Consider the following 24,845-nt stretch of genomic DNA (forward strand, 5'->3'; position numbering starts at 1 on the left):
CTCGGGTCCCGGGTCCGTGGGAAGATGGCGGCGCCTCTTCTCCCGCTCGCTCAGCAGGTACGAGCCGGGCGGACTGGCGGGGGCGCGGCGCCGGGGCGTGAGGTGGGCGCCGCGGGGAGGCCGAGGCGCGGGGCTGTCGGGTTGAGCGGCGGCGGCTCCCGCTGAAGGGCCCTGGCAAAGGACGCGCGAGGGGGCGGGCTGTTCTGAAGGTGACAGGCCGGCCCGGGGCCTCCGGCACCCGAGCAACCCTGGACCGGGGGCGACCAGGCGGGGCGCGGCGCGGGTTTGCTCGGTCCGGGGTCCGGGCCCGCCGCCCTCCGCCGTAGCTTCCAGTCCAGGCGAGGCACGGCGGCTTTGGACTCTCTCCCGGGAAGGTGGGTGAGAGGAGCGAGCATCTCTGCCGGTGCTGCGGCCCCGGGAGCCTTTGTCTCCTGCCCGCTCCCAGCGGCGGGGCGGACTGTCCCCGGCGGTGTGGACTGTGTCCCTGGCCGTGTGGAGGGCAGAGCCCCACCGGAGCCAGGACCCGCCAGCAGTGGGATCCTGGACTCATCTCTCCCGCTCCTGGGAGCTTCCTCGGCCACCCCCGAGCCGCGAGATGGGCATCGCAGGTCTCCGGGCACCTACTGTGTCCCCAAGTCCGCTGGATGCTCTTTCTAAGGGGCAGTAACGGCGGCGCGACACAGACGTGAAAAAAAGAGCCGTGAGCGAGCAGCCCTGCTTCCTCAAGGGTGGGACGTTCATTCATTTATCTGTATACACGTCCGATGTGCATTGGTCCAGGTTCTGGGGGCGCAGCAGTCACCCGGACAGACAAGGTCGCTGCTCTCTTGGAGGTGACACTTTCGTGGGAACTAGAAACTACCTGTGTCCTGCTGATAACAAACTGCCTTTATCCGCTGAATACCTGTATTGTATTTGCTGTAGTACCGTATTATAAGCGCTTAGCCAGAATTAACCTAGCACAGCACCGGGAGTAAGAGTGAGGACATAGGGTTACATCATCTTGTGTTCAAATCTTGGCTTCAGCATTTATTCTCTGAGTGCCCTTAGATGAAGCGCTTAGCCTGTCCACACTTCAGTCACCTCATTTGGAAAATAGGAATAAAAGAAATATTGAGATAATGTGAAGATTAAGCATTGTAAAGCCCTTAGAACAGTGCCTGGCACATCAAAGCACTCAGTGATTCTATAACTATCATTTAAATATCTGGCAGATTTGGACATGTGGGAATAGAGACACAGCAATAAGAATGCCAAACCCTAGGAGAGCTGATAGGCAGGTTGACATGCGTGGTATGCTGATCCAAGGAGAGAGGCATGCATACCTGCTAAATCTTGCAAGAACTAGCCAATTTGTAACTGTTACTAAATTGAAAGCATTAAAGGTGAGCGGTTACTAGTTAACAAGATCTGTAACATATGAAAATGCTCTGTAAACCAAGTGCCCTACAGAAGTTGGGTATTAATAATAACCAATTGCTACAGTTAGGGTGTTAGGGTTGAAACTCGCTCAGGCTCATTTAATGAGAAAGGGCTTCTGCTTTTAGGGGAAACCTTTTAAAAAACTTTCTTTCAAATTTGCCACTAGCCTTAATGTGAACATTGATGACAATAGCTAATGTTTATTGAGTGCCTTAGAGTTTATTAAGGGCTTTCTAACATGGTGACTCTTATCAGCATGACAAATGGGATTCTTATTTTACTGCTGAAGGATTAGCTTTAGAGCAGTGGTTCTCAACGGTCCGAATGCCGCGACCCTTTAATACAGTTCCTCATGTGGTTGTGACCCCCAATTTCATTGTTACAAATTGAACATAATTAAAGCATAGTGATCAATCATAAAAACAATATGTAATTATACACGTGTTTTCCGATGGTCTTAGGCGACCCCTGTGAAAGGGTCGTTCGACCCCCAAAGGGTCGCGACCCACAGGTTGAGAGATGCTGCTGTAGAGGAAGGCAGTGATTTTAGGGAAGGTATGAAAACCTGAATCGGGTAAATCAGGTCATATGGTTCACCTGTTTAGAATCTTTTCGAACAAAATCCCAGTACCCCCCAGGAGGCCCTGCTGGTCGGTGTCTTCCAGTTTCTCATGCCTGCTCTTTCTGGCACCCACACTGCCATCATACTTCATACCTGCTGCTTTTCTGTTCCCTGATAGTCAGGCCCCCTTTCCTCAGGGCATCCCCAAAGGTAGTTCCTTCTCCCTGAAGCACTCTGCCCTGCTTTTCCCCTTTCCTTCCCTCAGGTGGCAGCTTAACTGTCATTCTTCCCTTTGCTGGTCACCTGTCATATGCGCCTCTTGCTGCTGGGTGCTGGGCATGGGTTTGGGGGCATGGGATCAAGAAACCTGTGCCTGCTGTTCTATGGTGTCCAGTTTACTAGGGAAACAGCAAACAGACTCACAGACACCTGTGGACTGTGATTCACGCTGAGTGGTGGTGTGAGGAAGACACACTGCTGGGGGGTGGGGTCTACCTATGACAAGTGCCATGAAGTAGGGACCAGCTGCTTGCACTGCCCAAAGCTTTTCCCAGGTGGCTTTTCTTTATGTGTGGCATGGGGGCTGGTGGTGGGAGCAAAATTGAATGAGGAGGAGGGTGAGAGCGGCGGGGGGAGGTCAGTGGGGGAAAAGGAGACTCATGTAATACTTTAAACAATAAAGAATTTAAATTAAAAAAAAATTGAATGAGGAGTTGTAAGAGACTGACAGCCTTGTCCTCTGACCTCTGCCAAGTTCAGGTCGCTGATGTTGCTTTTTCCTGTTGCTTTCCCTTTATGTTTGTTGAATGAAGGCATGGTCAGGTTTTCTTCCTTTGTGTAATTATGTCCACGTTTTTGTACACCTGTTCTTAAGTGAAGCACTGCACCAGGTGTTCCTGCTGACCCAGGTGTGAGGCATAGCCCTTCCAGGCACTTCCAGTCTGGCTGATGACATAATTACAGGGGAAGGGTGAATATGATTCCAGGATAATTTCCGGTTGAGGCTGTGATCTGGTTGAAATGTGGTGCACACTTGGAACATGGGTGGCCAGTTGAAGGTGTGTAAGGTGGTTAGCTAGTGGTTTTATAGAGGGGCGGGAGGGGTGCTTTTCCCATCAGCAGCTTTCGTGGTCTGCTCCTTACTCTCCGGTATCTTTATGACAGCTCCTTCCCTAAACCCTGAATACAAATCTTGTCAGTTCTAAGAGTCTATAGTTCTTCCTCTAGGATCAGTATCCTCCCCCCCCCCCCCCCCCCCCGCCCCATCAGCATCTTATTGATTTGTTTGTCTCTGCACAGCTTTCCTTTGCCTCACCCACACCAGAAGCACACCTGTGTTAACCCTTTGTACCATTTGCTCTCATAGGTTACTGGCCACCTTGCCATTCTTTTTTTTTGCAACAAATTTATTACAGTTTCATTTATGAGGAAAAATTGGAATAATACAAAAATATTAAAAAAACAATAAACATTCACCTATAGGATGAAATACCATATAGCTGTTAAATTATATTTAGAGCTTGTTTGGAGGTTCTAGCAGGGGAGCGCAACTACTCGTATACCCTTGACCGAAGACCGGTCCTCTCCTGAGGGGGGTGGGGGGAGGTCGTCCTCTTCGACCGAGCACGCAGCTTCGGGAGGGACGCACATGGATCGGTGAGGGAGGAGGGGGACACCCGCCTAGCCAGCCAGATCAGCCGAATCAACCCTGGCGATCAATGGGGTGACAGATGTCGCAGCCAGATCGCCCTCACATCCTATATTTAGAAGAATATTTTGTAAAATGAAAAAAGTTATTGAGGATTTAGCTCAGAGGAAAAGCAAATTATAAGACTGTATGGTTTGATTTAAATTTTAATATGTAACTGTATTTTAAAAGATTAGATGATAAAGCAGACACTGCAACACAAGCATAATGGTTAATCTGGTTGGTGGAATTATGGGTGATTTTTATTTTTTTAAAATATATTTTTATTTATTTCAGAAAGGGAGAGAGAGAGAGAGAGAGAGAGAGAGAGAGAGAGAGAGAGAATGAATCATCAATGATGAGAGAGAATCTTTGATTAGCTGCCTTCTGCACGCCTCCTACTGGGGATCAAGCCTGCAACCTGGACATGTGCCCTTGACCAGAATCTAACCCTGGACCCTTCAGTCTGCAGGCTAATGTTCTGTCCACTGAGCCAAACCAGCTAGGGCGAATTATGGGTGATTTTAGAGTTTTGTTTCATTTAGAGACAACTTGCCATTCTTAACTCCAGTGGCCGTTGTTGGGGCTAGTCTTTCTCGAAACACTTGTCACTGTAGCCCACCCAAGGACCTTCACACTCTCTCTTCTACCCCCAAATGCCAGCCTTTTCTGCCTGCATCCTTTCTTTCTGTGTGCTCCGTCTTTGGCATGGTCTCTGGCATGTTCGTGCACTACACTCTAAACCTGCCTTCCACTATCTCTTCTGGAGTCCAACCTCCTCTTTTTCCTTTGCCCCTGCCAGCCTGCTGGACTCTGGAACCAGTCACCTCCTTACCACACCCACAAGTTCATGCACTGGGGCTGTTCCCCTTCCTGCTGGGCCTCTCCCTCTTAGCTCATCCCACATCACTGTGGGATTCATCTTCAAAAACGCATCCTCTGCCATTTGCCTGCCCCAGAAACCTCTATCATCTCCCATTCCCCTCTCCTTCAGCATGTCCAGCTTGATTGCTCCTGGCCTGGCCTTCCCATGCCCCCTGCTCCTGCTCCACCTGACCTTGTGGGCTTGCTCTCCACTCTTCCATCATCTCCACGCAACCCCCTTTCTCTTCCCAGTGCTCCCGTCAGCCCCGTGCTGTGACCTCCTGCTGCATCCTGCCTGCTCCGCTGCTCTTAGAGGCCTCCTTGCTATTTTCCTCCAGCCCCACCTGAGCAGAAGCTCTCCCTCTGGTCCCTCCTGTGAGTCCCTTGTGTGGCCTCTAGACTTAGGAAGTATGTGGTAACTGGAGGAAAGCATTGGTCTCATTGGTGAGGAGAGTCTTCCCTTTGCTCAAGGAGTTCCACCCCCTACCCTTACCCCTTTGTCATGTGCTTACTTTCCCATTTTGCAAATGGGAAACAGACCCACAGAGATTGCAATACTCTGTAGCTGGTGGGTGCAGAGCTGGGGTTGACCCACATTCATCCGCCTGTAGAACCCTGCTCTTTCAACTCTTCCAGGCTGCTGGGCACCCCGCCCAGACAACACCCGGCCAGTGTGTCTGGAATGAATGCTGATAGCTTGGGACACTTGTTTGTCCTTTCATTTCTGGTGTTTTTTTCTCTCTCTCTCTCTAAAATAACTGCTAGTCTCACTATCTTACTAGAATGCTAATGGTGATGCCATATAAATTGGTGGGCAGAGAGCCAGGTTTGAGAGTAAAGTTTGGCCCCTCCCTGTGAGATGCAGAATTCCTTGGCTGTCTCTCTGTCTGACAGACCTGCATTGGCCTCTTTTGTTTTGTTTTTGTCAACTAAGTAGCTCCCAATCAAGCAAGAACATGTAAGTTTCTCCCCCTCTGCCCCAATTTTGAACTTTAAAGCAAGTTTCCCACGCCTGGTTCTTAACCCCAATCAGCTGATCTGGGAAGTGGAGTGACTATCTTGGATCAGATGGTACCCTAGAGCTTAGTGTCCACGTTCTGATGCCCCAGGCTCTGCCACATTACTGTGCCAACAGACAGACACACCACTGCCACCCAGGTGAGAGGCACTTCATCAGCCCCACTCCTGGGGTGCTCTCAGGTTCTCACCACCTTGACCTGACCTGAGTGGCCAGCGTCCATACAGAAAGCTACTACATATTCTCCCTCGAAGAAGACTCTAAGCCCCATTATCATTTGAGGTCCTTTCAGGGTGCCTGTATTTCAGTGTTAGGGTCCCCAGATATTCTTTCAGTGCCCTTAGTTGTGCAGTATTTTCTGCATCTCATCTTCCCCATCTGCAAATTGGGAATAACTCAGTTTTATATATCTGCCTCACAGCAATAGAGTGTCAGGATCATGGTGGGTATGCTGTCAGTGTGTTTAGTATTTGTGTAGTGAGCCCTTCTTTCAGCAAGTGTTTACTGGGCGCCTTCTCTTTGCTGGGTGCTTTCTGGCCAGTGGGATGTAGTAGTGAGTGTGAAGACAGTCCTGCCTCATGGAGCCAGGATTCTAAGGAGGGAGGCACAGCATAAGGAAATGAACAAGTACCTACAGAGTCTGTCCCATGGCAGCCAGACCCCATATATGAGGTCTGGAAGGGGCTCACTACGAAGGTGCCTAGGACTGAGCAGAAAAGGGGTTTTGGATTACTCAGTTTATCCTCCCAGTCATTCTGGTTGGTTTTATCCTCACTTTATAAAGGGCAAACTGAGACCAATAGGCATTATGACACTTGTGAAAGGTCACATCCAGCAAGCTCTGCTCACACTGTTCTTCTGACTCAGGTCTGGTCTCTGCATTGCACTGTAGTTTCCTGTTTTTTTTTAATAAAAAGAAGTTATTTTTAAGCTGCTTAGTGTTATAATTAACTGTGAGATCTCATTTATTTTTATTTTTTACTTATTTATTGTTATTATTTTGATTTCAGAGAGAGGAAGGGAGAGAGAGACATCGTTGCCTCCTGCACTTACCCCGACCAGGGCTCGAACCTGCAACCTGGGTATGCATCCTGATTGCTTCCTTCTTGCCCTGCCCTCCTGTTCCCTCTTTTGTGTAGCTGAGTGCATGTTCAGGTCAGCTTCTCATGTGCACATTTGCCAAGGCCGCCTTCAGGGTGGCTTCTTAGCAAGGCATGCACTGACCCTGTCATCTTACCTTATCCACCTTTCCTGCCTGGCTGAAATGGTGCTGAGTGACCCAGACTCCCGCCTGCCCCTCTGCCCTGGAACTTGGCTTACCCATCCCTGACCCTTGCCCAGACTCTGGAGCCATGGCCGTGTCTCCTGCTGTCATGCCCCTCAGCACCCTGCTCTGTAGCCACGGGCTCACTCTGCCCACCTTTCTCCTCTTCCTGAGCCCCAGAGCACCATCCCACACACTTTTGTGTCCTCCATGCCTCCAGTATGAACTCATTGTGTTTGTTAAATGAGAGAATGAATGAATTAATAAGTCCACAAGGTTGAGAACTGGTGAATCCAAGGGCAGACTACCTGTTAGGAAGTTTTCTGTGAAGGATTGGGGCAGCGGTAGCTTGAGGTAGAACTGGGATGGGGGACATTTCTGGGACTAGCACAAAGTTTTCACATGGAGCGGGTGGAAGGAGAGTGAGCAAGGAGAGAAGAGGACTCGAAACAGCCAGTTTGACCAGCACTTACCCTGGTCAATCTCCTGTGATGGAAACGCTCATCCTCATTGTCCAAATGAAGAAACCAAGGCACCAAGAGGCTGTTCGCCCTCCCCAGGGTTGCATAAAGGTTCAGGATTAGGGTAGGACTTGAGGTCACATTGTCTGGTGACCTCTGTGTCCTGCATCCTGCATTAGGGCAGTGTGTCAGGGTGACCTCTGTTTCTTCCTCACGTCCTGTTCTGGTAGATGGGCTGAGAGCGATGGTTTCCCAGGAGCACCGCAGCTTTCACACCTTGATTCTGTGTTCCTGTTCCTTCCTGACCTTCAGCCTCTCCGAATGACTCCTGGCCCTGAACTCCTTCCAGCTTTCTTATTTATCATGACATTTCATGGCTCGTCTAAACTTTCAGCTGTGGTTCTTTTGCTCCTTGGTTCTCCTTGGGGGACTGCAGGTCTTACTCCCCCCTGCCCCCCTGTCATGTCCCCACTTCAGGCCCTGAATTCAGTATGGGTCCGACAGAGTCCTGTGCTGAATGGCGGCACAGGTCCTCAGCTTGTCCCTTGTCATGGGGTCATTTGGGTCCCTAGGGAGAGTTGTGTATCTCCCTTTAGATCCCTCTTGTGCTTCTCTCTATCCCTTTTTTTGTCCTATTTACAAAAGCAATGTGTGCTTGGAACCCTGGAGCACTCAGAAAGCCACGAGGAGGCCAGTCCAAATCCCTGATAGTACATGGTGTCTCTCCAGCCACATTTAGATTCACATGGATGTGATTACTTCGTGCGTACCAGCCAGGTCATAACTGTGGAGCTGGTTGGGGCCCTCCTCTCACTTATCGACTACCTGATGATCAGACCCCACTCATACATGTCCTGCCCATACTGTTTTTACTGCCATGTGGTTTTCTGTTCAGTGGAGACACAACAGTTCTTTATTATCTTTACCAGTCCTTAGAGGTTTTCAGCCTTTCTCTGTCACCTGCAGTCACACCTCTAAGCTGGGCGAACTGAAGAAACTCTCTTGCCCTTCCCTCTTCTGCATAGCTGATCTCTACTTCAGGAGGAGTCCTTACAGTACTGGGAGAGCATATGTACACACGTGTGTGTGCATGCACACATGTATATTTTAAAGAAATGCTAGTTTTTATTGTTTGACAGAAGCATGATCGGGCTAGTGATAAAGCTGCTCTTTATCATACTTGACTGAGAAGCAGCTTGTACCTGAGGATCCTTGCCAGAGCAGAAACTCATCAGATGTTGGTCTTTAATTATGTAAAAGTTTAAACATAATGAAAGTCGCAGGAAGAGTTTCATGAGCTCCCATGTACCCACTACCCATTTACCATAGAGGCCAAAATTTGCAAATCTCTTTGCACCCGGCTACCATCTCCTGATCTTCCCATATTCATTTTTATTTCCAAGTGTTTTTTTTAAATCTTAGAAATAATAGTTCAGTAAGCATCTCTAACAGTTAAGACTGTTTTTCTTTACATAACCACATTGCTGTCTCACGCCTTACACAATATTTCTTAGTACTGTCTGATGCCCAGTCCAGATTCAGTTTACCTGATTGTCTAAAAATGGAACTTTGCATTTGAGTGAGGTCTCCTAAGTCCTTTTTTTTTTTAATTTTTAAATTTTGAGATGATTGTAGATTCACATACAGTAGCAAAAAAATAATGCAGAGACATCTTGTGTATTCCTTTTTTTAAAAAGTACATTTTTATTGACTTTTAGAGACAGAGGAAGGGAGAGGGACAGGAAGATAGAAACATTGATGAGAAACATTATCCATCAACACGACCCCTACTAGAGACAGAGCTCACATGTGCCCTGACCAGGGATTGAACCATGGCCTCTTCGTTCCTGGGTTGGTGCTCAACCACTGAGCCACACTGTCCTGTGTATTCTTTACCCACTTTCCTCTGGTGATAATGTTTTGGAGATCTATAGTTCGCCGTCGCAACCAAAACACGGGCATTACTCTTGTCGGATGCAGAACAGTTCCATTCCCACGGGGATCCTGAATTGCCCTTTTTTATTTAAAAAAAATGTTTTTATTGATTTTAGAGAGAGAGGAAGGGAGAGGACAGAGAAAGAGTAACATCAATGAGAGAGAGAAACATTGATTGGCTGCTTCCCACATGCCCCCTACTGGGGATTGAGCCCACAACCTGGGCATGTGCCTTGACCAGTAATCGAACCAGTGATCTCTCAGTGCATGGGACATTCAACCAACTGAGCCACACTGGCCAAGGCCCAGTTACCCATGTATAGCCACTCCCACTCCCTCCCCCCACCCTTTCCTTAACCCCTGGCAGTCACTAATCTGCTCATTTCTATGATTTCGGCATTTTTTAAAAAAATAAAGTGCCCAGGTGGGAAAACACTTATTTTTAAAATATATTTTTTATTGATTTCAGAGAGGAAGGGAGAAAGAGAGAGAGAGAAACATCAATGATGAGAGAGTCATCGATCGGCTGCCTCCTGCACGCCCCACACTGGGGATCGAACCTGCAACCCGGGCATACCCCCCAACCAGGAATCGAACCATGACCTCTTGGTTGATAGGTTGATGCTCACTCACTGAGCTATGCTGGCCAGGCTGATTCAGCATTTTAATAATGTTATATAATGCAATTATTCAGTATGTAACCTTGGGAGATTAGCCTTTTCAATCAGCATAATCCTCTGCAGATTCTTCCAGATTTTTTCATGTATCAGCAATTCGTTTCTTTTCATTGCCAAGCAGTATTCCATGGAACCATAATTCATTTAACCAATCCCAGAATATCGGAGGTGTTTCCAGTTTTGGGTGATGGTGAATAAAGCTGCACTAAACATTTGAATACAGCATGTTACATGAAGCTAAGTCTTCATGTCTCTGGATGGATACCCAAACAGTTGCTGGGTTATGTGGTAGTGGTGTGTTTAATTTTTATTTGTTTGTTTTAAGAAATGGCAAAGTTATTTTCCAGAGTAGCTGTGCATATTAACATTTCCTCTAACAATGTATGAGCAATCCAGTGTCTCTGCCTGCTCACCGGTGTTGCTATTTTAGCCATTCTCTACTAGTGTGTGCTGGTATCTCACTGTGGCTTTAATATGTGTTTTCCTGATGGCTAACAATATGGTGGCCATCTTTTCTGTGCTTTTTGGCTGTCTATTCTCTTTGATGTCTTTTGCTCATGTTCTCATTGGACTGTTTGGTTTTTTGCTTTAAGTTTTGAGAGTTGTTTATATATTCCAGATACTAGTTCTTTGTCAGATATGTGATTTGCAAGCATTTTCTCCCAGTCCATAGCTTGTCTTTTTATCCTCTTATCAGGGTCTTTCGCAGAGCAAGCATTTTTTAGTTTTGATGAGATTCAGTTTATCCTCTGATGCAATAGGCTTTTGGTGTCAAATATAAGAACTCTCTGCCCAGCTTCTGATCCTGAATATCTTCACCTAGATTTTTTCCTAAAAGTTTTATAGTTTTACATTTAAGTCGGTGATCCATTTGGAGTTAATTTTTTAAAAATATATTTTTTTATTGTTTTCAGAGAGGGCGGGAGAGGGAGAGAGTTGGAAACATCAATGATGTGAGAAACTCATTGATCAGCTGCCTCCTGCATGCCCCACACTGGGGATCAAGCCTGCAACTCAGGCATGTGCCTTTTCCCTGAATGGAACCTGGGACCCTTCAGTCGATAGGCCGACACTCTATCCACTGAGCCAAACCGGCTAGGGCCATGTGGAGTTAATTTTTATATAAAGTGTGAGACTTATGTCGAGTCCATTTTCTTCTGGCTGGATGTCCAGTTGCTCCAGCACCATTTGTTGAACAGACCTCTTTCTTCCTGGATGGCTTTTACATCTTTGTCAGAAGTAGGCACATCTGTGTGGGTCTGTTTCTGGGCTTTCCATTCTGTTTCATGGCTCTGTGTCTGTCTCTCCATCAATGCCACACTGTCCTTAAAAATTTTTTTTTTAAATTGATTTTAGAGAGGAAGAGAGGGAGAAAGAGATAGAAACATCAATGATGAGAGAGAATCGTTAATTGGCTGCATCCTGTACACCTCCCACTGGGGATTGAGACCACAACTTGGACATGTGTCCTGACCAGGAATTGACCATGACTTCCTAGTTCATAGGTTGACGCTCAACCACTGAGCCACACAGGCCGGACCACACTGTCTTGAATATTGTAACTTTGTAGAAAGCCTTGGAATCAGGTAGAGTAATTCCTCCTACTTTATTCTTCTGTTTCAGAGTTGTTTTATTCATCTTAGTTTCTTTGTCTTTCTATTTATATTTTATCTTTTAAAAATATTTTATTGATTTCTTGAGAGAGAGAAAGGAAGAGAGAGAGAAAAATTGCTTCTAACATGCCTCCTCACCAGGGATTGAGCCCGCAACCCGGGCATGTCCCCTGATCAGGAATAAATCAGTAACCTTTTGGTGCATGGGAAGACACCCAGCCAACTGAACCACACAGGCCAGGGCTCTGTTTACATGTTAGAGTAATCCTTTGGGGTGGGCACACCATGCAGTGTGCAGATGATGTTTTATTGAGTTGTATACTTGAAGCCTGTATGATTTTGTGAACCAGTGCCACCTCAATAAATTTATTTTTTTAAAAAGAATAATCTTATTGGTGTCTACAAAGAATCTTCCTGGAGTTTGGTAGGGATTGAAGTAAACCTGCATATCAGAGGCGACACATTTTTCACATGTTGTTGCATTGACCTTCAGAAAGGCTGGTCAGTTTATCTTTCTACCAGCATGGCACAAGACATGTTTCCATTTAGGCCAGTCCTGCAGATAACCTTTCTATGGCTTTTCCATCCTGATGGCAAACACTGACATTTTCTTCTGATTTTGCAATACATAAATTGAGCATTTCCCCCTAACTTCACTGCATCTCTTCTTTCTGAATTGTCTTTTTCTTACCCTTTGCTCATTTTTAAAATTGGGATGTCTGTCTTTTTCCTTGAGCTTTATAAAAGCTCTTTCTCACATTCAAGTTCTTCTCCTCTTGGTAATGCTTACCTTAGCTGTGGTTTAGGAACCTCTGATCGGGCAATCGGAGGGAGCTGTCAGTTCCAGAAAGATTTGGGATGCCCCAGTGTTTCCTGACAAATTTTGAGTGATAGTGAATTAAGTTCTAGTTTTCTCACCTGCAGAATGTGGCTGGGCATATGGCCTAGATAATGGTTGTGCAAGCAACAAGGGTAACTATCCCTGCGTGGAAGGCAAAAATGCAAGGATTATCAAGCAAGTACTTCTTCAGGCCCTGGCTTTTTTGCAACATTATTTGGTTTTCCACATAGGTACTCACACCAGCATGTCTTTTGGTGTTATGTGCCCAACTTCCTGCAAAACTTGGCAAGAGCATATTGAAACACAGCCCTGATGGGGTCTCAGTTTTCCTGGGGAAATGGCAGGGTGTGCTGGTTTTTGAGTCAGGGTATATGCTCACGTTGTGTCCTGCACTTTGACCTTGTCTGTTGAATAAAATGTACCATCATGTGATCTTCTGTGCATTTTGCCAGGTGAGTATGTGCAGGAGGCCGTGCTGTGGCCCAGCGCTTGGCTCTGTCATGTCTGGGCTGTTTTTGCAGGGAACACACTAGCTTAGGGCTACATGCCTAGGTGGTTCTCTGGTTCCGTCACTCGTTGGCTCTGTGACCCTGAGTCTCCCCACCTGTTAGTTGGGGGGCTATAATACTACCTGCCCATAGCGTTATTGGGGAGGATTAAATGAGATGCAGGATAGAAAACCCGCGAGTGCTCAATAAATATGATCCACTATCAGAACAAAGAATTACAGATACTTTTCTAAAACTTGTATAATGAAAACTAATTTCCTTTAGAAAGAAATGTCATCTTGAACTGAGCAAGGTCAGGGATCATTGGCATGTGAGCACATACTTTCAGCAGACTGGGAATTCTCCTGGTTCCAGGCATAAAGATTTAGGAGTCCTGCCATGGATGAATGTGAGAATCAGAGCTGGGTAGACTCAATTCTGGGGGCATTGGGAGTGGCATTAGGTATCAGGAGGGTCTTTTCTTCACAATGTTTCTGCTGTGCCCTCATCTCAGGCTGGTTTTATCCACATTAAAATTGCATGAGCTCACCTAACTGTGGTGTTTTAAAGCTCTCTCAACAGAAGGGTGTGAAATCTCTGATGTGCCCTTTCCTGTCCCCCCAAATGTAAATTGCATCTGGGCTGGAGGAAGTTTTTATGTTCTTTCTCTTAGTATTTTATTTTTAAAAAATATTTTTATTGACTTCAGAGAGGAAGGAAGAGGGATAGAGAGATAGACCCATCAATGATAAGAGAGAATCATTGATTGGCTGCCTACTGCACACCCCACATTAGGGATTGAGCCCGCAACCCGAGCATGTGCCCTGACCCTGGAATTTGGGAGTCAAACCATGACCTCCTGGTTCATAGATTGACATTCAACCACTGAGCAATGCTGGCCGGGCTCTCTTAGTATTTTAAAACAAAGCCCTAGCTCGTTTGGCTCAGAGGATAGAGCGTTGGCCTGCAGACTGAAGGTCCCGGGTTCAATTCCAGTCAAGGGCACATACGTCAGTTACAGGTTCCCCGGCCCTGGTCGGGATGTGTGCAGGAGGCAACCAGTCGATGTGTCTCTCTCACATCAGTGTTTCTCTCTGTCTCTCCCTTTTCTTTCCACTCTCTCAGTGGAAAAATATCCTCGGGTGAGATTAACAATAAATAAATTAATAAATAATAAAGCATGAAGGTAGGCTCAGTGGTTTGAGCACTGACACTCAGACTGAAAGCTCACCGGTTTGATTCTGGTCCAGTTGCACATACCTCGGTCGCAGATTTGGTCCCCAGCCCTGTTTGGGACACATGTGAGAGGCAACCAATTGATGTAGCTCTCTCACATTGATGTTTCTCTCTTTCTGTCTCTCCCCCTCCCTTCCACTCTCTCTAAAAATCAATGGAGCCCTGGTTAGTATGGCTTAGTGATTAGAGCATTGTCCTGCACACCAGAGAGTCTCAGGTTTGAATCCTGGTCAAGGGCAGGTACCTGCGATGCCGGTTCAAACCCCGCCTCCAGCCAGGGCGTGTGTAGGAGGCAACCAGTTGATGTGTCTCTTTCACATCGATGTTTCTCCCTTCTCTTTCTCTCTCTCTCTTCCACTCCTCCCTCCCTTCCACTCTCTATAAAAAATTAACAGAAAAAATATCCTTGGGTGAGGATTAAAAAAAACAACAACAATGGAAAAAGATATCCTGGGGTGAGGATTAACAAAAAAACAACAATAAGGTAAACAAAAAAAGTAAAACATGAAGGGAGCTTCCAGTCAAGACGGTGGCATAGGTAAACATGATCCTCGGAATCTCCCACAACCACATCATAAATACAACTAAGCTACAGAATAATTGTTATTCAGAACAGCCTGAAATTTACCTGCATAGAAGTCCTATAACTAAGGATATAAAGTAGAAGCCACATTGAAACTAGTAGGAGGGGCAGAGATGATGAACAGGCTGTCTACACCCATGTGTGGTAGTTAAAAATCAGGAGGGATATCTCAGCTGTGGAAGTTTCCCCCAGGAGTCAGGGGTCCCGGCTCCAAACCAGGCCCCCCCCCCCCCCCCCCCAGCCCAGGGTTCCAGTGCTGAGAAAAGAAATCCTCATAACTTGTGGTTGTAAAAACCAGCAGAGATTATGGCAAGTGAGATGGAGGGCTCTTGGAGTCCCAGGTGTTTCTCCTAAAAGACTTGCACGAATTTACTCAGACTCGCTCACTCTGAGCTCCAGAGCTGGGGCAGCAGCTCAAAAGGTGCCAGGGACATATGGAGAGGAACTGAATTGTTTGGCAGCAGGTTAAGAGTTGTAGGGGCAGCTTTCTCCCAGACAGAAGTGTTGGCAGAGGCCATTGTTCCTTTGCTGAGTGCTCCCCCACAGCCAGCAGGCAGGCACCATATCTGAGACACTGTCAATCTTGCTAATACTGTTCACCCCGCCCCACCCAACTTGTGGGTTCACCTAAGTCCTTTCCAGTGGCTTTTCCATACAAATAGCCTGTCTTGGCTCATGCTGCCAACTTTCCTAAAATCTCTCACCAAGCAGCATCTGGCCTCTGTGTACCCTGTACCTCTTTTTTTTTTTTTTTAAATATATATGTTTTTATTTTAGAGAGAGGAAGGGAGAGGGAGAGAGAGAAACATTAATGATGAGAGAGAATCATGGATCGTTTGTCTCCTGCACACCCCACACTGGGGATTGACCCCGCAACCTGGGACTACGCCCTGACTGGGATTTGAACCCTGATCTCCTGGTTCACAGGTCGATGCTCAACCACTGAGCCACACCAGCCGGGCTACCCTGTACCTCTTGCTAAGTGGCCTCAGGCATGGCGCCAGTGTCAACCGGCCTTGTTTTGCAGCTTGGCCTCTGCTGGGCACCTCTGAGCCCAGCGCAAGTAGAGTAGCAACCATCTGCAGATCACTTTGTAGGTCATGCCAGGTGGCCCTGGGCAGAGCACAGGCAGTGGTTGACCTTGGCCTGCATCTCCCAGAAGACCACTGATCCAGTGCATCTGGTGGACAGCTTTAGACCACACTGAAGCACCACCCAAACACCTCCATGAGCAACAAACTCAAGGGGTTGACTTGGTGGGTACCTGAGCCCTGTTGAAGTGAGTTCTGCTCCGTGAGGTCAGCCCCTGCAGAGCAGATCCTCCATGGTGTCTGGGACCAGTCCTCCCAGCCAATTGCCCCCCCCCCCATTGATATGCCAATAGTAATCAAGGCTTAGCTACAACAGGATGGTGCACAGAGCCCACATGGGTGTGTGTGTGGGGGCACTTCTGGAGTACCCAGCTCAAGTGACTGGGGAGGCTGTGCCACTGGGCTCTACATGACACCTACTACATAGGCCACTCTATTGAGACTGGGAGATATACCAGCTCTACATAGAAACAAACATAGGGAGGCAGCCAAAATAAGGAGACAAAGAGACATGTCCCAAATGAAAGAATAGAACAAAAACTACAGAAAAGGAACTAAACAAAATGTAGACAAGCAATCTACTAGATGCAGAGTTCAAAACACTGGTTATAATGATGCTCAGTGAACTTAGGGGAAGAGTAAGGGAACTTAGAACTTCAACAGAGAGATAGGAAACATACATATGGAGATAGAAAAGCCCAACTGGTGTGGCTCAGTTGGTTGAGCAATCTACTGTGTACCAAAGGATTGCTGATTTGATTCCCAATCAGGCAGTCAGGACACATGCCTGGGTTTGATCCCCAGTCAAGGTGTGTGTAGAAGCCAACCGCTTGTTGTTTCTCTTATATCGATGTTTCTCTCTCTCCCCCCTTCCTCTCTCTAAGCATGTCCTCGGGTGAGGATTAAAAAATGGAGATAGAAAACATAAAGAACCAGTCAGAAATGAAGAATACTTGAACTAAAACAAAGAATACACTATAGGGAATCAACAGTAGAGTAGATGAAGTAGAGAATCAAATCAGTGAGTTGGAAGACAAGGAAGCAAAAAATACCCAATCAGAAAATCCAAAAGAAAAAAGAGTAAAAAAAAAAATGAGGATAACATAAGGAGCCTCTGGGACAACATCAGCATCATGGGGGTGCCAGAAGGAGAAGAGAGAGCAAGAAATTGAAAACTTATTTGAAAAAATAAAGATGGAAAACTTGCCTAACCAGGTGAAGGAAATAGACATACAAGTCCAGGAAGCATAGAGAGCCTCAAACAAGATGAACCCAAAAAGGCCCACACCAAGACAAATCATAATTAAAATGCCAAAGATTAAAGTCAAAAACTTTAAAAGTAGCAAGAGAAAAGCAGTTAGATCTTGGCTGGGTGGCACAGCTGGTTGCAGCATTGTCTCGTACACCAAGAGGTTGGGTTTGATTCCCTCTCAGGGCATATACCTAGGTTGCGGTTTGATCCCTGGTTGGGGCGCATATGGGAGACAATTGATATTTCTTTCTCTAAAATTCAATAGGTATATCATTGGGTGAGGATTAAAAAAGAGTAAAGCAGTTACTTACATACAAGGGAGCTCCCATAAGACTGTCAGCTGATTCCTTAACTTATCAGGCCAGAAGGGAGTGGCAAAACATATTCAAAGTAATGAAGAGCAAGGACCTTCAACCAAGATTACCCAGCGCAACTATCAATTATCATTTAGATTAAAGGACAGATAAAAAGCTTTCCAGACAAGAGAAGTCTAAAGGAGTTCATCACCACCAAACCATTTTTACAAGAAATGTTAAAGGGACTTCTTTAAGATGAAGAGGAAAACAAAAAGATGAAAAATATGAATAATAAAATGGCAATATATAAACAACTACTTTAAATGCAAATGGATTAAATGCTCCAATCAAAAGACATACAGAGGCTGAATGGATAATAAGACCCTTACATATGCTGTCTATAAGAGACTCACTCTGGTCAAAAGACAAACAGACTGAAAATAAAGGGATGGAAAAGACATTTCATGAAGATGGAAACAAACCAACAAAAGATATGGGGTAGTAGAACAAAACAAAAAAAATCTGGGGTAGCAATACTTATACCAGACAAAATAGACTTTAAAACAAAAACTACAAAAAGTGACAGAGATGAATCCAGCAATTTCACTTCTGGGTATTTATCTGAAGAAACCCAAAACACTAACTTGAAAAGACATATCTACACTAATAAAAGAGAAAAATGGTAATTGGGTAGCCAATGATACCCTTTTCATTGGCTAATCAGGGCTATATGCAAATTAACTGCCAACTAAGATTGGCAGTTAACTGCCAACAAGATGGCGGTTAATTTGCATATGTAGGCACAATGTAGGGAGGCGAAAGGGAAAGCAGGAAGAAGCCCCCTGCCACTGACAGTGATCGGAAACCCGGGGGGGGGGAGCTAAGAGCTGGGGGGCCCTGCCCGCCTTTGCCCTGCCCCCCAGCCATGATCGGAGAATCAGGCGCCTTTGCTGCCCTGGCCAGTGATAGCAGGAAGTAGGGGTGGAGCCAGCGATGGGAGCTGGACACGGTGGAAGCTGGCAGTCCCGGAGCTAGGGGTCCCTTGCCTGGGCCTAAAGCGGAGCCCACGATCGCGGCGCCCCCCGCTGCCACTGCAGGTCCCCGCTGCCCGAGCCGGACGCCTCAGCCAGAGGTGTTAGGCCTGGGCAGGGGCAGATCCTGCAACCGCGGGGAGCTGGGGGTCCCCTGCCCAGGCCTGACACCTCTGCCGGAGGCCTCAGGCCTGGTCAAGGGGCCGATCTGGTGATTGGTGATCGGAGGGTGATGAGGGTCAACTCCTCTGGCCAAGGCATCAGGCCTGGGTGGGGGGCTGAGCCGGGGATTGGGGGGATATGATGGTCCCCTTGCCCAGGCCTGAAGTCTGGGTCAGAGGCGTCAGGCTTGGGCTGGGGGTGGAGCAAGCGATCAGAGAGAGATGGGGGTCCCCTGCCCAGGCATGATTCCTGGGCCAGAGGCCTCAGGCCTGGGCGGGGGCCAGAGCCAGTGATCGGGGGGAGATGGGGGTCCCCTGTCCAAGCCTGACACCTCTGGCGGAGGCGTCAGGCCTGGGCAAGGGGCCGATCAGGTGATCAGAGAGGGTGATGGGGGTCTACGCCTCTGGCTGAGGCATCAGGCCTGGGCAAGGGGCAGAGCCAGCAATCGGAGGGGTCTGGGGGTCCCCTGCCCAGGCCTGATGCCTGGGCCAGAGGCATCAGGCTTGGGCTGGGGGCAGAACCAGTGATGGGGGGGAATGAGGGTCCCCTGCCCAGGCCTCACACCTCTGTCAGAGGCGTCCGGCCTGGGCAAGGGGCCGATCCTGCGATTGGAGGGTGATGGGGGTCAACGCCTGAGGGCTCCCAGTATGTGAGAGGGGGCAGGCTGGGCTGAGGGACACTCCCCACACCCAGTGCACGAATTTCGTGCACCGGGCCCCTAGTACATACATATTTTTGTTTGTTTTTGAAGTGATTTATTTATTCACTCATTTATTTCTCACCTGAGGATATGTTGAGAAAGACAGAGAGAGAGAGAGAGAGAGAGAGAGAGAGAGAGAGAGAGAGAGAAGAAAGAGAAAGAGAGACATTGATGGGGACCAAACCCACAACCTAGGTATGTGCTCTGACCAGGAATCCAACCCATGGCCTTAAGTGTGCAGGACAATCTCTAACCACCTGAGCCACATCAGCCATATGTTTATTGAAGCATTATTTACAGTAGCCAAGATATGGAAGCAACCTAAGTGTCTGTCAGTAGATGAATGGATAAAGAAGAAGTGGTACATATATAGAGTAGAATATGATTCAGGCCTAAAAAATGAAATCCTGCATCTGCAACAACCTGTATGGACGTAGGGGGTATTGTGCTGAGTAAATAAGTCAGACAAAGAAAGACAAACGCCAGATGACTTCACTTACCTGTGGAATATAAAAAAAATAATGAGCAAGCAGAACAGAAACAGACTCACATAGAGAGAATATTTTGACAGTTGCCAGATGGGAAGGGGGTTAAGGGGCTGGGTGATAAAGTTGAGGTATAAATTGGTATTTACAGAATAGACATGGGGATGTAAAAAGGGAATACAGTCAACTAGAGGCCTGGTGCATGAAGTTCATGCACTGGGGGGGGGGGGCGTTCCCTCAGCCCAACCTGCGCCCTCTCACTCCTTACTGCTTGTTGCTCCTTACCGCTCAACTCGCTGCTCCTGAGCGCTGCCGCGGAGGCGGTGGCGGGAGAGGCTCCCTCCACTGCCGCTGCGCTCACCAGCCGTAAGTCCGGCTTCTGGCTGAGTGGTGCTCCCCCTGTGGGAGTGCACTGACTACTATGGGGCAGTCCTGCGTTGAGCACCTGCCCCCTGGTGGTCAGTGCGCATCATAGTGACCAGCCGTTCTGGTTGTTACGCCATAATGGTCGCTTAGGCTTTTATTATATAACTAGAGGCCTGGTGCACAAATTCTTGCACAGGTGGGGTCACTCGGGGTAGCCTACGATGTTTGGGCTTCAGCTTGTGCCCCCAGCCTTGCAGCCCTGCAGCCCTGCCGGGCACCCCGCTGTAACCTGGAGCCGCCCGCTCACCTGCTCAACCATCCTGCTGTGGTCCCGCTCTCATCGGGGCCCATCGGGGCCAGCAGTGCATCCACTGCCTCCCGCTGCCAGCGCTGCGTTGTGGATGCCCGTCATGTTCCACACCACCCCCTGGTGGTCAGCACATGTCATAGCGAGCAGTTGAACTCTTGGTGAAATGACCACCCGAGGGGACAATTTGCATATTAGGCTTTTATTATATAGGATAATATTTAATAACTGTGGTGTCAAATGGGCACTAGATTTATGAGGGTGATCATTTTGTAAGTTATATAAATTTCTAATCATGGGGTTGAACACCTGGAACTAGTATAATATTGTACGTCAACTGTAATTAAAAATAAAAATTTATTTAAAGAAGAAGACATGAAGAGCAACTAAAAGGTCAAACTAAAACTTACTGAAACTCATCCATAATTCAGACAATGCCTAGTTGAAGATGGCATTTTATTAGTACAGTGGGCTGATGAAGGAGAATGCCATGCCTGTCTTGCTTCCATTCTTTATTTTAATTTTTATGTATTGATTTTAGAGAGAGGAAGGGCGAGAAAGAGAGCGGGGAACATTGATTTGTTGTTCCATTTATTTATGCATTCATTGGTTGCTTCTTGTATGTGCCCTTATTGGGGATCAAACCCATAACCTTGAACTACCCTGCCAGGGCCTTGCTTCTCTTACACTGAAAGCCTTGTCCCCTGGCCTGTTCTTTTTCTGCCTTTGCCCAGTGCTTGGCCCTGGGCTTACTTTGGGGTTAGACATAGGCAGGCAGCTTGGAGGGCTTTGTCCCAGTAGCTTTGATGCATCCTCTGGGAGCTGCTGCCCCACCAGCCAGCTGGTTGTACTGAGGTCTCTGTGCAATCACTGGCCACACAGATTGTCCAACATTTGCGAGATTGATGGCATTAATAGCATGCATGTTCAGCCCTAGCTGTTTTGGGTCAGTGGATAGAGCGTCAGCCTGCAGACTGACAGGTTCCGAGTTCGATTCCAGTCAAGGGCACATGCCCAGTTGCGGGCTTAATCCCCTGTAGGGGTGTGCAGGAGGCAGCCAATCAATGATTCTCTCTCATCATTGATGTTTCTATCTCTCTCCCTCCCCCTTCCTCTCTGAAATCAATTAAAATATATTAAAATAGTATGCATATTCAGCTTTGTCACAGTGGCATTTTGGGCAGCTTGCATGTGTAACCACCATCCATGTGAGAAAGTAGTGTGTTAAGAGGAAGTGCTGGTTATATCTGGTGTTTTCCCTTCTTTCCTCCCCTTCTGCTTTTGCAGTAGCTGAATTATATGTAATGAAATCCAAACCTGTATCTGCTTCATTGCCCCAGTTTACCCAAGTTAAATCCCATAGTTAGAGAAGAGGGGCAGAGGCACAGTCTGGTCTTTCCGTCAGTTGAGGTGATTTGGGATTGACACCTGGCCCTAGACTGGAGTAAGTCCTCAGCACAGATGAGGGGAGCTTTGGGTCTGGTGCTTTAGACTTTTCTGGACTATTTAGGGCCTTGTTTCTCTTGATCATGGATCTTGAAGCTCAAAGGCATTTGGAAAGTTTGAGACCATTGTTAACCCTGTCTTCCCCAAATACTGTAACTTTTTTCACTGGACTCACAGTAGCTTGGAAACCTTTCTTGCCTGCCATGAGATTTTTTTTTTTTAAAAAAACGAACACCCATGAGAAATGCACTTCATACCTGTGCCTTGCTGAATTTTGGTGGGAAGGGGACCTTTGTTGTCATAGTGCAGACCTCTGAGTCTGTGCATTCCACTCTAGTGTCAGTGGCATGTGCTGTGCTATATTGGCGCGGCCCTGTCACCTTGACTAAGAGATGACAAATAGCCTGCCTGACTTTACTTCCCCTGTCAGCCTTAATCCTCTGGGAGATGGGAGTGTTTTGAAGGCATGCGGAGTTTTAAACCTAGGAGGCCACACAGAGTGTGATGGTGGACACTGTCCCCTAAGGTCATAAGGAGCTAAGGGTGACAGCCTCCCCCAGTGATGGTGTCAGGTAAGAGCTCTGGGCAGGGAGCTGATACACAGCATACTTCTTAATCCTCATTGGTGGTATCACCTTTTCTTTTTCAAGCCATCACTCATTACCTTCCAGCCTTTCTTAGTTTTTTTTTCTTCTTCTTCTTAATCCTGACCCAAGGGGATGTTCATTGATTTCAGAGAGAGAGGGAGGGAGAGATCGACATCTATCGGTTGCCTCTGTATACACCCTGATCCAGGATGGAACCTGAAACCTAGGTATGTGCCCTGCCTGGGACCCTGCATGGGTCCCAGGCGCTGAGGGAGCCGGGAGGGGGGCCCGGCACCAATCAATCGCCCCGCAGGCGGGATGGTGGAGCAGGTGAGGGGGTGGCACCAGGCCACGGAGGGGTGCCAGGCAGGACTGTTGAGCTGTGAGGCTGGGGGATCGAGCTGGGGCCTGATCTATGCAGGCCACCCCAAGGGACCCCACCCCTGCACGAATTCATGCACTGGGCCTCTAGTATATAGGTAATGGTGTTGTCTTCACGTTTCTTTGCTTACTTAATCAACAGCAGGTTTGTATACTGCTTTGCTCCCTGCACACTGTAAGACACCAACACATTGCCCTAGCCGTTGTGGTTTGTTTGGGCATCATCCTGTGCACCAAAAGGTTGCTGGTTCAATTCCCAGTCAGGGCACATGCCCAGGTTGCGTTCAATCCCCAGTAGAGGGCATGCAAAAGGAGGAAGCCCATCGATGTTTCTCTCACATCAGGGTTGCTCTCACTCTCCCTCTCTCTAAAAATCAATTTAAAAATCTTAAAAACAAACCACCACCATGTGTCAACCTTTATAGCCCACATCTTAGTGGCTGCTTAATTCCTTCCCATCTGCCCCTCCCCTGGTTACCCTCCCTTCCCCACGGGAAGAGAGGTCCTGGGCATGGTGGGAAGTGCAGGGGCTCAGCTGCTAACCGGGCTGGATCCTTGACTTGCCACATGACACTGGACAAGGCAGTTAACAGTGTGTTGGGGATTTATACTCTGGAATATGGAGTATCATGTGCTGAGCCAGGGACTTTGAACTTCCTGCCTATCATAGCGGGAGTGTCACTGGCCAGTTCTTTTCCAGTGGGCTGGTCAATGTGCATTTCTGCATAGTCCCTTGGTGGCAGGTGGGGACGAAATCTGGGGCTGGGAAACCGGTTTGATGCTTGCATGTCTGGTGATTCATGATGACATGCAGAGACTCCTGATTCTGGAGCCAGAGAATGATCTCACAGTAAAAGGGTGTCTTTCTTTGAGCTCCCAGACACATTGAATTCCATCATTCAGCACATGGAAATCGACTCTGGGCTGTCACTCCTGCCTGAACAATCATGTTGTTGGTGTAGAAATTGGGATTTGTTAAAGAGCATTAGCATTTCCTTTTTCTAATTCAAGTAAGTGTAGTGTCTATAGCTGAAAATAAACTGCAGTGTGTCTATAGAGGTTGTTTAAAGTGCAATTTCTTTCACTATTTTATATTTTGGTAATAAAATTGAGAGAGGGGTATGTCTACTTTTAACCAATATCTGGTTTTGTTTACAGATTCCCACTGGAAATCCACTGTATGAGTCTTATTACAAGCAGGTAAGTTTCACTGGTATCTTTTTGGATGGAACTCTAGAGTGAGTGACCCAGAAAGCACAGCCCTGTACTGAAGCCTGGTGTGACCTCTGGTCCCTTCTGTTCTCTGGATTATCAGCCCCAGTTAGTGTGGTGGCTGCTGCCTTATCTGCTGCTCTGCTTCCTGAAGCTACATCTCAGTGTCGCTCTCCCATTGCAGGTAGACCCAGCATACACAGGGAGAGTTGGAGCCAGTGAAGCTGCACTTTTTCTAAAGAAGTCTGGGCTCTCAGACATTATCCTTGGGAAGGTACGCCAAGACAGGGTGTTTCTGTGGCTGCCCTTGGGGCTTCCCCAGCAGGTGGAAGGATGTGCTCTGCAGACCCCTTTTCTTGGGGACAGGCCTCCTGGGAGTGGATAGGCCATTGCCACCCTCTGTAATAGGGCTGTAAAAGGTGGGTCCACATGCTCTGGTGGCAGCTGCCACTCGCTGCTTAGGTAGCAGACAAGAGGCTTGAGCGTTTCAGGGGTCTTGACAGCTTATGGATTTGTGTCAGCCTGGGAGCTGAATGGACCTGGGTGTTCTTGGGGCTCTGCCATGGACTGGCGGAGGGAGAGGCACAGGTCATTCACCTGCTACAAATTGGAGATTGCTCCGGCCTTCCCTTAAGACCTACATGTAATGGTGGTGGCTCCTGTTTTGTGAATAAATGAGCAGTGATCAGCAGTCACACTCATGAGAATTTTTCTGTTTCTACAGATATGGGACTTGGCCGACCCAGAAGGTAAAGGGTTCTTGGACAAACAGGTATATACACGTATGCTCAGACCAAGTGGAAGGGCCGGGTCAGAGCCCTCAGGCTGCCTCCTCTGCACTTCCTTCCTGTTCGTACCACTGACACGTGTCACTAGCC

The 24,845-nt window shown here is 47.6% G+C and overlaps 1 protein-coding gene across 1 annotated transcript in view; it reads left to right on the forward strand.

Moving 5' to 3' along the window:
- EPS15L1 (epidermal growth factor receptor pathway substrate 15 like 1) overlaps positions 1 to 24,845 on the forward strand; it is a 98,618-nt gene continuing 73,773 nt past the window's right edge. The window contains exons 1-4 of the mRNA XM_081091958.1: positions 1 to 57; positions 23,914 to 23,955; positions 24,152 to 24,241; positions 24,692 to 24,739. Coding sequence (XP_080948084.1) covers positions 25 to 57; positions 23,914 to 23,955; positions 24,152 to 24,241; positions 24,692 to 24,739 — 213 coding nt within the window. The 5' untranslated portion in view covers positions 1 to 24. The remainder of the gene's footprint in view (positions 58 to 23,913; positions 23,956 to 24,151; positions 24,242 to 24,691; positions 24,740 to 24,845) is intronic.

The sequence above is a fragment of the Myotis nattereri genome (genome assembly GCF_964212035.1).
Source record: "Myotis nattereri genome assembly, chromosome: 5".
NCBI classification, from domain to species: Eukaryota; Metazoa; Chordata; class Mammalia; order Chiroptera; family Vespertilionidae; genus Myotis; species Myotis nattereri.